Genomic DNA, 13,978 nt, shown 5'->3' with positions numbered 1-13,978 from the left:
AAAAAAATACAAGTAGTAATAAAAGTACCATAATATGATTACATTGTGAAACAAAAGCTTCAAAATAATTTCTACAACCAATCTATATTGTAATAATAAAATATTAGTTGACAATAATTAGATTTTGTATTTAATATGAGTTTCTTCGTCTTTCATTTTGACAAACTTCTTTCTGGATTTTCTCTGGGAAATGTTCTGTTGTATAATCTTCATCAGTCAGATTTTCACTGTAACTGTGCACTCCTGAGGTTTGACATGAGGACCACACTCTCATGTCCAACCACTCTGCCACTTTGGCATGACCTCTCGGTAGCACCCACCGTGCACTTTCATACTCAGAAGGTACTTCATGGCTCACTGTGAATACAACAGAAAACCAATCACTTTAAAAACAATTGAATGTCACTATTAAACATAAAACATTTATATTCTTTAAAGGTAGGGTATGTAACATGCGCTCCTGCAAGTTTAGAGGAACTAAAATCATAGTTACTGTTACACTGCTTTTTGATTGGATAATTGACTGAACTAAAACATCAAATGAAAACTTAAAAAAAAACATGTTGCCTCATTATTTTCTAATAATTCAACATTACATTTGTTTTCAGAAAGCTAAAATTAATATTTAATTTAAACATGTTTATTTCATATCAAAAGCACAGATAGAATTTTGCATACCATACCTTTAAACTGGTGCTTTACTTGAAAAAAGAACAGACTTACTACTTGGAATGAATGCCCCATCAATGCTTGCTACCCCCTTCAGTGGGAGTGTTTTTGGCTCTTGTGTTTCTTGAGCCAAAGCCTTTAAAATACGATCTATAAGCTCTTGCTCTCTGGTGTACCACTCCTCCTCTGTCAGCACTGCCTGCCCTTTCCTCAACCCCTCCTCCATAGAAATAGAGTAGTGACCTTTATTTCTTGTAATTATGGTGTAAACCTTCTGGTAAAGATTTATGACTTGATACTCATCATTGTAGCGGTTGCAGTTCAAAACATGATACTTGTACATGCATTTTTCCAGAAGTCGCTGAAGTGCCGTTCCTCCTCTTGCAATGTATTCCTCAACAGATCTATTGTTGAGCCAGTCTCCCCATGTGAAGAGAATCAAACAGTGTCTCCAGACCTGCTCTCCGAATTGTTCCAACAGTTGATCCACTACCGTCAGGTCACTCTGACTGAAAGCCTGTGATATAGGCACAACTAGAAGAAAGACATGGGGCCCTGGCTCGCACATATGGACGCTCTGCTTTGCTTCATTTATCATCCAGTCATCAGGGGCTGTATCTATGGACCAGCCTGGAGCCTCCACTACAGTCATATTCAGTCTGTCGATTCTGGCTTGATGTTTTACAGCTTTTTTATTTCTTTGTTCAACTTGGAACTCCTAAAAAGTAAAAAAAAAAAAAAAAAAAAAGGTTTCAGATTACAAATTGAAGCAAATAAATTCTGTGTATTATGAGCCAATGATAACTATTAATTAATGTACCGGTAACAAGATCTCATGCACCCAGATCTCATGAGACAAAATTGACAAAAGATTGTGGACATATGAAAAAAATTATCTTGTGAGATTTATTACCCCATGTTTTTTATATTTGGATTGGTTAAAAAAAAATAAGTTTATGTGGTAGCGATTTACACCTAAAGCATTAGCTCCAAAAAGCAGCATTACAATGAATATAACATAAATCAAAATTGGTGAGACCAAAATTGTGAACTGCACAGAACAATTAATTTAAAATCAAGTACATCAAAATCTCCTGTCTCATTCTTGAGAACCCAGTCTTATAGCTTATTGCCTCTTGTGTCTTGTCAAAGCCCTATTATTTACTCATTATTTACTAGTAATTAATTGAGAGTTATATGCTTACCTTTTTCATCCATGCTGTTCCAAAAATCTCATCAAAAAGGATTCTGTTTCCTGCCATGCTTTTTCCTGACTCTTTTCGCCCAATCAGCACAAGTCTCAGATCATTCTGTGGCAACCTTTTTTCTCCTGGAGAAGATATAAATGTCTTTTATTATACAGGGTATTACATTGCAACAGTGTTTTCCATTCAGTTTAAAGGTGCATGACGGCTTGAGTCAGCCATGTAACAGAATTGTATGATCCTGATGACGCAGATTATATTCTTTGAAAACGCCACACTTTCTTTACATATCAGACAAACTGCACAGTCCTGACACTGAACAAAAAAATAATTGGTCGTCCACTGTTGTTTGAAAACTCAGCACTCTCTGTCAACTTTTCATACTTTAACACTCACCACGTTGCTGCACTAGAGTACTCTGCACATGTGTTGACTGTCACAGTTTGATTGAAAATTTGGCGGCAAATGTAAATATGCCATATAACTATATAAATATTAATGTAAATATAATATTATATATATATATATATATATATATATATATATATATTATATTTATATTTATTTTTTTTTTTAAATTGAAAAAATCTATAAAATACAAGATACAGAAGTGTTATTGTTTGCCAAAAAGTAATTTAAAAAACAGACCATGATAACTTTTGAGGATTGCCTCATAGGGCCAGTTCAAGTGGTGAGGGACAGAGGGGCTGGGGGGCCTGTCAAAGGAGTATAGAGGGCCAGAGTCAGCCCGTGGGCCTTAGTTTGATGACCCCTGTTTTTCAGAATACCTTGATTGTATTCAAATAAGCAAGATTTTACTGCTCAAAAATACCTTTCATTCTTACAGCAACCATTGTCCTCTCTTACAAATCTTACTTCTTACTGATTTGGTGGCATCACCTGTTTTGTCTTCATGGAACTTGGATCATTTACATTTCAAATTTTGTATAGCATTTCAGCCATATCATAATATCTCTAAGAAGACAGGTCCTCCATCAAATAAATTAAATAATAATGCATATATATAGTACTTTTGCAGACACTATTTACTCACCTCTAAACAACTCAGTGAGGAACCTCTCTTGCTGTTGCGTGACTTGCATGATTCTTTTGGCTTTCTTTTGCCCTGCTTTCCTCTGGTTCTCTATCTCCTCTGCTTCTTGTGGATCACTGTGGTAGTATGTGACCACATTTCCTGCTATCATTTCTTCAATTTTGTCCAGCAGCTCCGTCACCTGCTCCTCGTCATGGATCTTGTTGTTGAGGACATGAAACCTGTTTCCACACTTCTCCACCAGCCACACCAACCCCTCCTCACTCTCTATGCGCTCCTCCACTGGTTTTGAGCCTAGCCAGTCACCTCTCGTGAACACTACAATGGTATGTTTCCAAACATAATCTGAGAACAAACTCATGTGTTCCTGCAGAGCTTTCTGGTAAGGATCATTGAAAGCTGAAGACAAGCTAACTACCAGGAGTATTGCATGAGGCCCTGGTAAGCACATATTGATACTGTTCTTGATTTCAAACACATCCATCTCACAACTGTTACTTAGGCTGTTGTTATAGAGCCAGCCAGGGGAGTCAACTATGGTGAGCCGCCTGTTAGTGACTGCACAATGTCTGACTTCGCAATACTCTGTTGCCCTTCCAGGCCGCAGCATAAATTCATTTCTCTTCATAATGGTGTTGCCAGCTGAGCTCTTTCCTGACCACTGTGCACCCACCATTACTAGTCTCAGATGTTGAGGAAGAGGTTTTCCACCTGTTAAATGTACACAAATATTTCATTTCACAATTTTATATGAGTCTTTCAATGGATTAGTTTCAGTTGTTTACCTTCAATGAGTGTTCGTAATTTCTTCCTTTGTGATTGCACTTCAGCAAGCCTCTCTGATGCCTTCTCCTTTAGTGTCTGAATTCTTGCTTTGAGGGATTTCCCAGTGAGTTCATCAACTAAATAGCGTGTTTTAGTATTTTCTGCAATCATGGCATCTATTTTCTCAAAAAGTCTCAGCACCTGAAAGTTGTTCTGACTGTCTGTTATATTGAGGATATGTTTTCTGCTACCACACTTATCCAGTATCCACTGCAGAGCTGGCCAGTTGCTGATTTCATCTTTTAAAAATTGTTTTAAAAAGTTTGGCGGGTATGGGGTTTCAACAGTAAAAAGCACAATGGTGTGATTTAAAACTTCTGAGTTAAACAGTTTCAAGTGCTCTTCCAGTGATGACTTAAATACTTGACAGAATGCTATGCCAAGTGGAATGACCAGAAGAAAGGAATTAGGCCCAGGGGGACAGAGATAGACACTGTTTTGTATCTCTATCTTATCCAGCTCTGGGGTGTTTTTCAGTGGGTAGTGCCACCACCAGCCTGGAGTATCCACCACTGTAACCTGTCTATCATAGACCACACTGTGCCTCACCTCACTCTGAGAAGTCCTCCTGGATGTGTCAAAACAACGTTTTCCTAAAATGATGTTACCAGTAAAAGTCTTTTTACTGACATTACCATGTAGTTCACGTCCACCAATCAACACAATTCGCAACTCAGAGTCAAAGTTAGATTTTCCTGTAACAGAGGATACAGATTCAATGTTTTGCAGTTAAATGGTTGTACGTCCGAGCTATACGGCGATAAAGTCGAATCGAGAGTGCACCACTTTCTTTTACTTCATAAAGAAGTTTAAAGGTTTAACTCTGGACAGATACATGAAATATGAGACTTAGTTTGTGCTGTAGGACTTTGTTGTTCTGTTTCTGATTTGTTTGTTTCCTCCTGCTGTATTTATGAAGATGAACTGATGTCAAGATGACGCACTGACAAAGGAATAAAGGGTAGGCATAATAAGCTTAAGCTTCAGCCTGCACCTTTTCGGTCTGTATATGTTAAATATGACTGTTTATGAATTAATGTCAAAATATACCTATGACCGAAATAAAATAAAATAAAAAAATAAAAAAATAAAATAAAAACTCTGGCAATATGCTATTTTGGTAAAATCACCATATCGTATGCTAAAATGTTTCTTTCTACCCACATCTCCTTGGATCAGCAATGTTCGGTGTGACTGACAGTTGGATTTCAACGGTGCAATGAAATGTAAAATTTCAGAAAAAGCAGATGGCTTTAGTTGCTTTAGGGAGCGTCCCTATCTCACGGGGCTACATGTTCCCACAGTATGCCCTACTTAAAAATAATGGCCAGGCAAAGAGGTAAGGCTGTCTATAAAATATGAAAATATATTTGTTGTCAATTACTCACCATCATAGGCGCTCGCCATTTTTTTGCGCTTATTACTCCCGATGTGTCCTTTCTCCCTTACACTGCCTACTCTGATACAGTAAGTTGCAGCAGTTGCTTGAGGAACTCGTTTAGCGTGGCAAAACTGGTAAAACAGCTTAAAGCCACAAAGTTCTGAATGAAAGTTACGGAAGTTAGTGTGTATATATCACAGCGGCTCTAGACACATAATAAATGTACACACACAATTTTCTATTACTACTACTGCTGCTGCTAATAATCATAATCATAAATCATAAGCACAATCATAATAATCATCATAATTAATAATTATTTTATATGTATGTACACATACGTATGTATATGTATATATATATATATATATATATATATATATATATATATATATATATATATATATATATATATATATATATATATATATATATATATATATATATAAGTGTGCAGCATTGTAAACTGTTATTTTTATAGATCCATGATAGTATATATGGCGTATACCATTAGAAGGCGCTGTGAGTTTTCCGCACTTCTCTTTTTGAGCAACGACGGTGACGTGAACCCGTGACGCACTCACGTTCCGAGCTGTGATTGGTCCAGAGCAGCACTGTCGGGGGTCATGTATATTTGGCGCTTTTCGTTCACACAGCTCTCCTGGCGCGTTTTTGACAGAGAACCTAAAGAAACACGGTTGTTGTCTTTATTTTGGAGCTGCTTTGAAATTGACATATTTGACGGAATGCTTTTAATGTATCGGTGACGACAATGAAGGAGATAATAGGACCGCTTTTACCGTTTGTTATGAGAAGAGTAAATCTAAAATGTCAGGAACTGCGCCTAACTAGCTTATAGGGTAAAATGTATCTCGCCTTTGTTCGCTTATTTGGCATTATGAAGTTTAGTTGTTTCGGTGTTCACCACGAGTCTCTCTGAATCTGCACACGGTATTTGTGAAGGTAAGTGTTTTTGTTTTAATGGTTATATATTTTGGCAGACTGTTCTCTACGATACGGCATTTTGTTGGGGTTAGGGTATTGACTTCATGAATTAAAATGTTTAAGTCGTAAGTGAGCCGTATTAAATAAAAATGTTGACATATATGTTGTAGTAGTAGTACAGTAGTTTGTTATTTACTGTTTGAACCGTGGTGAATCGGTGACTTTCCTCTGGGTTTTTTTTGTTTTGTTTTTGTTTGTTTGTTTACTTATTTAGGGCTTGTCAAGTATGGCTGGTATTGTGGCTATGGCTTCTGTCATTGAAGACTTTGACATTCAGGTAACTGTACTTAAGTCAGATCAAACTGTAATTGTTGCGTCTTCTGATGTATGTTTTTGTTGATTTTTGTTTTGCAGCCTTGCAAAAAGACATGCAAAAATGTGGACAGTCCTGTGGTCAAGACCATCACAAATTATTTCTCACCTGTGTCTAAACCCACTGAGAAACCCTTTTCTCCTCCTCGCTCTAATAACATAATGGATTACTTTAACCGCAAAGGCCCCTCTCCTAAAGACAGGGTACTGTCCCCAAATCAGGCCAAAGAGAACTGCCAGACTGGGAAACTCTCCACTTCTCTATCAGTGCCTAAACAGCCCTCCAGTAAACGCAGCAGGAAGACGTCCAAAGCAGCAAGAAAACTTGTGGAAACTGCCGAAGACGATAGCTGCATTATTGTGGAGGAGATGGATTCAACAGACAACGGAGCAAAATTCTCTACTGTTTTGGGCAGTGATACAGCAGTTTTACTTGGACAGATTTGTTCTGAATCTTCTGTATCTGAGGAATCATCAAACCACAAAGTTGAAAAATCGGATCAACACAAAAAAAGTTTACTCGTCAAAAGTAGTCAACACTTAAATAGCATAGACTTATCTCCAATTTTACCAACAAAATCAAAATGTAGGAAAGGCAAAACTTCTACTGGGAAGAAAAGTAAAGAGTCAGAAGACCAACTGCCTGAGCCAGAGGAGACTACGAAATCTCTGGATGATGTAAGCATGGAGGTCAATGTGGGTGACACCTCACAGTTACACCACAGCATGGTCACTATTTCGTTTGAAGAGTTTGTCCGAAGTCAAGACAGCACAAACGATGAACTTTGTAAGGAAACTGAATCAGTGACTGAAAATAAACAACTACAACTCACCAATGCTGAGGATAATTGCGTGTCACCACGTATTGTGACTATACAGGCAGAAGTGCATGCCATTTCACCTAAAGAAAAAGGCAAAAATGCAGGAAAAGTAGCCTCCATCTTCACCAAAGGAAAAGGCACTAGCCCAGTACCAGCAACTTCTCCACAACCAGAACCTGATTCCCAAGTGCAGGGAACAGCTTCCAGGCGGAAATCAAATGTTGTTCTTGAAGAAAGTGATGTTGAGTTGTGTGTTCTTGAGAGCTCATCTGTTCCTAAGTGCAGTCAGGCTGAGAGAAAACAGTTCATGGCTGCCTTCAAGCAACCTGGTTTTGATGGGACTAAAAACAAGCCGATTAAGAGCCAAGGTAAACTGAAGCAGAGTGGAGACAACATAGCAGATGCTACTGACAAAGTTAGTGAGGAGGAAGCTGAAATTCAATTTACTGATGTTCAGGAGAAAGATACAAGTGCCTCACAAAACAAAGAAGTTAAAATAAAACAAGCAAAGAAACGACAAAAGAAGGCAAGCGTGAAAATGGACACAACCGCGACAACCACGATTGCTTCTGAAAAAGAACCTGATCTTGTGGAAATTCTAGAGATTGACAGTAAAAATCAGGATCAGCCTAAAACTTCTCCACCCCCGACTCCAGTGGTGAGAAGGTCCAAACGAGAGGCAGTAACCAGACAAATATCTAAACCCACTGTGGCCAAGGCTCTATCAGAACAAATCAAGACAGTGGCTTGCACAGAGGACGATTCTGCTTTAAACCAGGAAGAGCTTGTGTACCTGTCCACACCAAAGAAACGCAGGGCAAAACATGGTGTGTTCAAAGCAGAGATGACGTGCCCTCCGGATGAGATTGAAAGTCCTATAAGGTACAACATGCAATTTAAAATCTGCCTTTATTGGTGGATATGGTTATAACATGTCTCTGTGATTTCAGAATTAGATTTACAAGAGTAAATAGAAGTAAAGAAGAGAATCCATCATCAACTCCTCTGGTTACAAAGGTATTAAAATGTAGACAAACTGTCAAATTCATAGAAATGGCACTAAATAAATTTTAATCTAAACCTTTCAGAACTCAAAGGAGTCCAAAAAAACAAAGCAGGCAAAGAAGCTGTTGGAGAAGGCAAAAGCTAGAAAACAAACTAAGACTGTTTCAACAGTGGAGAAAATGCTACGGCGTTCCTCAAGAACTGAGGCGTCTGTCAAGCGCAGCTACTGTGAAGATGAGGTATATTATGATATGCACAAGCTGTTTGTTTTAATTTTTAATTCAGTGCATTTTGTTTTCCTAATTTATTTAGTTTTATTTTTTTAAGGACTCCATAATCTGTGTTGAAGAAGGCTTTGTCATCACACCGCAGTCCGTGCCAGAAAAGAGTAAAGCAAAGACAGCATTGCGGAGTCTGAATGATGTTTTGGGTAAAGCTGCCGCTAACAAAGAGGCCAAGTCTATGCCAGGTAGTCTGTCTCAGTACAATCTTAATGTTTTATCACAATGTTTTCCCACACTAATATTTACTGTTTGACAGGTTCCAAAGTTCAAGAAAAATTTCAAGACAAGGCCCCGAGAAAGCCTATTCCAGTTTCTATATTTGATGACAGCAGCAGAGAGGGCTCTGAAAACTCCCAGGATGATGAGCAGTTTAAAGCACGAAGAGATTTCCTGAAAAGTGGTCTGCCCGAATCTTTTAAGAAGCAAATGGCTAAAACTGCAGCAGCTAAAGAGGCTTATGCTATATCTTGTGCCTCTTTCCACCCAGTTCTGCATATTTTTCAAATGTCTAATGGTATGGTCTACTATACTCTGCAGTTTGTAGTGAGGATTTAGTTGTTGCTGCTTTTTTTTCATAAATTTTTTGTTTGTTATTTGCTTACAGAATGTCCTTTTTGGAGTTTGCCTTGGCCCAAATCTACATTTCTCCACCCTCTTAAAGAAACTTGGTGGCAGTCATTGAGCCTTCCTTCAGAAATAAATCTGCCAATAAACTGGAAGACTCAACCCATTCATAGAACCCAAATTGAAATGGTATGTAATTACCTAAAATTACAATAGCTGTTATTTCTTTTTTGTGTGAGTACAAATAAATATTATTGTGAATAATACTAACATTTTTCTCAGGTGTCTAGCTGGAGGCCTGAAATTTTTTCTAGCGCTCGTGAGGCTCTAATGAAGGAGATCAGTAGCTGTAACCCTGCCCTCCCTGTTCAAAAGTTCATGAACCATTTCTTAAAGAAACAGGCCGACCTCATTCATCAATGCACCGCCTCTGGTTAGTTGATGTACAGTATTTTAGTTTCATTGCTTTTTTTGTTTTAACACAGCTATATATCTATTTTTTTTCCTCTTCAGATACACCTTCTGTTTCAAAAGGTATCTGTCCAAAAGTTCTGGCTGAAGCCACTGCAGGGAAAAGGAAGAGAACTGAGGAGGAAGAGGAAGTGGTTAAAGTAGCAAAAAAGCAACGTAATACTCAGCCAGCAGAGGGAGCTCCAGCCAAAAAGCAATTACGGCCCCGGCGAGGAGTGAAGTCTGTATCCGAGGACCAGATTACAGCACCTGTCCAGTCTGGAGACAACACCATCGTTGTGCTGGATGATTCTCCTTTAGCGCCAAAGGCTGCTGGACCAGGTGGCGTAGAAAAGCTTTAACAATGAGCAATCTCAGTAATTCAAGTCATCTCTAAACATTTTTGTTGCCGTTCTCAAATCCTCAGATGTGTTGACAGAGGATGTGCTGTGGACAGACAAGTACCAGCCCCAGCGTTCATCTGAAGTCATAGGCAACACATCCTCAGTCAGACAACTATACAGGTGACAAAAGACTCCTGTTTTTGTTGGCTTTTTGTATTTGTGGCTCACATTTCTCTTGTTACTACAGTTGGCTCAAAGAATGGAAACTTCGTGCAGACAAAGAAGACAAAAAGAAACTTAAGGAACAGAAACAAGAAGATGGAAGTATTGGTAGGACAATTTACTTTTGGAGTGCATCTGACATATGGGTATTTAACTCCTGGTTCTTGGTGTTTCATTTAGACTCTGACTGGGAGTGTGAAGAAGGGGACTCTCAGGATGCAGAGGACATGCTGTGTAATACAATGCTCATAACTGGACCCTCTGGGATAGGGAAGACCGCTGCAGTTTACGCTTGCGCACAGGAGCTTGGTTTTAAGGTTCTCTTATTTTTATCTACAAGAATACAAAATGTGACGGTACTGGTTAACTTTTTTGTGTCTTAAGATATTTGAGGTGAACGCTTCATCTCAGCGAAGTGGCCGATTGATCCTCTCACAGTTGAAAGAGGCCACTCAGTCACATCAGGTGGACACTCAGGGGGTAAACGCACACAAACCCACCTATTTCAACAGCTACAGTGCAAGCAGCGGTGCAGTTAGACCTGGGTCCTCTCCAAGTATGTATTATCAACTTTAACCTTTACCTCTACTATGTTATTTTTTGTGTTATAATTTCTCAATTTGTCATCTTTAGGAAAAGTTGGTTCTCCACGCAGGGCTGTCTCTTCACCCAGAAAACTTCCACAGTCACCAAAAACCACCAAACGAGGTGGGCTGGCACCGACCGCTTTGGCAAATTTTTTCAAAATGTCTAAACCTGGAAACAAAGAGCAGCCAAAAGATAAAGAAGAACAGACTGGTAGCTAATTAATTGAATGGTTATTTTATCTAATGAATGAATATTTGTACACACCTCTCCTTACTCAATTTATTCGTACAGCTGTTTCCAAGAAAAAATCAAATGAAGTGGACAGTAAGAACACATCACTCAAGTCACCACCGGGTGTTTCCTCAAAAGACGGTAACTCTGAGGAGCTGAGCAAGAAGACAGCCACCTCCCTCATCCTGTTTGAAGAGGTAGATGTCATATTTGAGGAGGACACTGGATTTTTAAGTGCTATTAAAACCTTTATGATGACCACCAAAAGACCAGTAATCCTCACTAGCAGCGGTGAGTTTAGAGCTCACAATGAATAAGGCTTCATTATCGCCATGCGCTAAACTTTTATTTTTCTATTTTGTAGATCCAGCCTTTAGTGCAACATTTGATGGAAATTTAGAAGAGATTGTCTTTAAGCCCCCATCTGTGGTAATTACTGATATATATTTCTGTATGCAGTAACTAATTGAAAGGTTGTGTTTTAATGCCCTAATTCTCTGTGTTACAGTTGGATGTGGCCTGTTACCTGCAGCTGTTATGTTTAGCTGAAAACATGAGGACAGACCTGAAGGACATAAGCTCTCTGCTCAGTCTAAACCACGGTGACATCCGGAGGACATTGTTGCAGCTGCAGTTTTGGGCCCGCAGTGGAGGTCAACGCAGAACCACTCCACCTAGTGGCCAGAATGGTGAGCTTAACTGGCTAAAGCAGGGAAAATCATAACTCATAATTGCATAACTGTCCAAGTATTTTTTTTGGCCAAACTGAGTTTTCTGTTTAATTCTACTCTGAAAACCTTAAACCTCCTTAAACATAAATAATACTAATAATAATACATGAGACTTGTATGGCGTTTTTTTGGACACTTAAAGATGTTTTACAACCAATCATTTTTCTATTTGCCTGAAATCTTGAATGACTTGAGCAGCTTGGAAGCTGACCTATATAGTAATTGTTATTAATTCCAGTTTATAAATCTTTGCAGATGAGTTGCAACAAAAAACAGAGGGAGCTGTTACAAATATGGAAGATTCAGACCCTCTTCCTGTCTGTGAGACTGGTTGCACTGAGAGTATGCTGGGTCTGCTTAATGTTGCACCTCAGCACAATATCTGGGAACTGCTCAAGGTAACATTAATATTTACTTAAAATGTAATTTGTAGTTGGTGGAATTCCCTCATTTGATGTTTTGTATAAACAGAGACAAGAGGCAGATTTCTCAAATTTAGTGACGATGAGCAGGGGACAAGGATTGAACCTACTCTACTCTAATATAGAAACATTGCTTCCTCTGCCAACCACTACATTAACCATATCAAAACTGCAGCAACCCATTCCTCCTCCACTGGACCAGACTTCTGTGAATGCACCCCAACCTCACAAACTCCCATCACACGCTAGACTCAAACAAAATGAAGAGGATTTCAGATGACACCAGTCCAGTTAAAGTCTCCAGCAGAATGAAAAAGAATAGGAGGAGACACTGCCCTGCTGAACAAGGAGCTTTGCAGTCAGACTCAGACTCCGAAGATGAATTTCTGTCCCTGAAGCGACAAAGTGCTACTCGAGAAAAGGAGGCTGCCACTTCGGTGCCCTTAAAAGTTAGAAGAAAGCCTCTTAGTCGCGAGGAACAAATAAAAAGTGTTCCTGTTTCGCAGTGTCTCCATTCATTAGCTGAATTTTTGGACGATATGTCATTTATGGACTTCATGAGCACTGAAGACACTAATGTAAAAGAGAGGTGTAGTACTGTGGTGATGAAAGATGGTTTAACAGATGAAGCTAGGATAGATTCGGAGAGGTGGAATTTGCCAATGCGGGACTGCGCATTAGAGATTCACGCCCAAGTGGAGAGTCTCAGTTTCAACAAGTGCAGTGCGTCTGTCAGTAGCGCCTGGCACAAAGTTCAACAGCTGGATGGAGCGCTAAGAGAGGAAACTGCAGATCTACTCACACTTCCTATTGCCACTCATAATGAAAGCTTTACCTTTATACAGAATCGCTTTTGTCATCCACAGTAAGTCACCAACCACACATTTAGCTGTATTTATTTAGACTGCTCTTTAGTCACATGAGTAATTGTCTTGATTTCAGGGTTGTCCAGCAAAGGAGAGAAGTAATGGATGAACTTTGTCTGAAAGGAGTGTTTGGTTATGCGGTGAACAGGCCAGCAATGGCTCAGGACTATCTACCAGCACTGCGGACAATCTGCAGATCTGAGCAGCTAAAAGAACAAGGCAAAATCAAAAGAAGGTGCATAATTTAAAACACAGAATAAGATTTTACTTATTCCAAGTTCTGTTATTTTAATCTTGTGTATTTTTTTTTTTAGGTTTTTGCATTATCTTGATTCAATCCACTTGGGTCTCCAGAAGTCTACTCTAGAGCACCTTGCGGAAGATTTCCCCTAAACCATAATGGCCTTTCATACATTTCTTGTGTCTGGACCTTTGTACAAACAAGAGTCAGTATAAAGTGTCTGTAGGATTTTACAAAGCAGCTCTGAAATTATACACTCACCCCCTGCATGGGCATGGGACATTTGGTGCTTCTAACAAGTGCACTGATTACTTCAACCTAATATAAATATTGTATTTTAAGTTGTGTATATTTTTGTACATTTTGTGCGTATATGGTTTTACTAATTACTTACAGCTTTGCCTTTTGCAGAGCATTTTAATCGAAGTAGACTGTTTTTACAACTAAACTATAAATAATTTGCATAATGATGGAATTTGTAAAATAGATTTGTGTAATTTTGTAAAGGCTACATACTTTTTCACATTTTTTCATTCACTCTGGATATGTGGTTGTTGCAAAAGCAGTTAAAATGCTGCTTTTTTATGCTTCACTCGCAGTTCACCTCACCTTGTTTTTTATCTTTAAATACACTTTTGTATTGATTATTGTGTGGCCCAATAAAAGTTCACTACTAGAATATATTTTCATAAATTGTGATTTGTTATAGTCTGTATTTCCGAATATTACAGGACACTTTAGTAAAAGAATTTTGATTA

General features: G+C 38.7%; 2 protein-coding genes across 2 annotated transcripts; one reads left to right on the top strand and one right to left on the bottom strand.

The window, feature by feature from the left end:
- Nucleotides 1-35: 35 nt before the first annotated feature.
- LOC110171108 (GTPase IMAP family member 8-like) lies at nt 36-5,226 on the bottom strand. The gene is made up of 6 exons (XM_020936799.2): nt 5,142-5,226; nt 3,714-4,448; nt 2,929-3,639; nt 1,875-1,999; nt 724-1,387; nt 36-357 (listed from the first exon to the last, which is right to left on the bottom strand). Exons 1-6 carry the CDS (start codon nt 5,158-5,160, stop codon nt 131-133), a joined length of 2,481 nt encoding a protein of 826 aa, XP_020792458.2. The 5' UTR covers nt 5,161-5,226; the 3' UTR covers nt 36-130.
- A 532-nt stretch (nt 5,227-5,758) lies between these two features.
- Nucleotides 5,759-13,899, top strand: atad5a (ATPase family AAA domain containing 5a). The gene is given in 23 exon segments (XM_055153021.1): nt 5,759-6,097; nt 6,354-6,416; nt 6,494-8,154; nt 8,223-8,289; nt 8,361-8,516; nt 8,605-8,746; nt 8,818-9,075; nt 9,166-9,314; nt 9,408-9,558; nt 9,639-9,917; nt 10,003-10,099; nt 10,167-10,249; nt 10,322-10,458; nt 10,526-10,697; nt 10,775-10,939; nt 11,021-11,251; nt 11,325-11,389; nt 11,469-11,649; nt 11,947-12,089; nt 12,163-12,330; nt 12,332-12,978; nt 13,056-13,214; nt 13,294-13,899. Coding segments are annotated over 22 exon segments (5,241 nt in total). The 5' UTR covers nt 5,759-6,097; nt 6,354-6,365; the 3' UTR covers nt 13,373-13,899.
- Nucleotides 13,900-13,978: the final 79 nt, after the last annotated feature.

Source organism: Boleophthalmus pectinirostris, unplaced genomic scaffold (genome assembly GCF_026225935.1).
Source record: "Boleophthalmus pectinirostris isolate CB_2022bp ecotype Guang Dong unplaced genomic scaffold, ASM2622593v1 HiC_scaffold_17, whole genome shotgun sequence".
Taxonomy (NCBI): Eukaryota; Metazoa; Chordata; class Actinopteri; order Gobiiformes; family Gobiidae; genus Boleophthalmus; species Boleophthalmus pectinirostris.
Note: the sequence above shows the minus strand (reverse complement) of the source record. Positions and strands in the feature narration are given on the sequence as shown.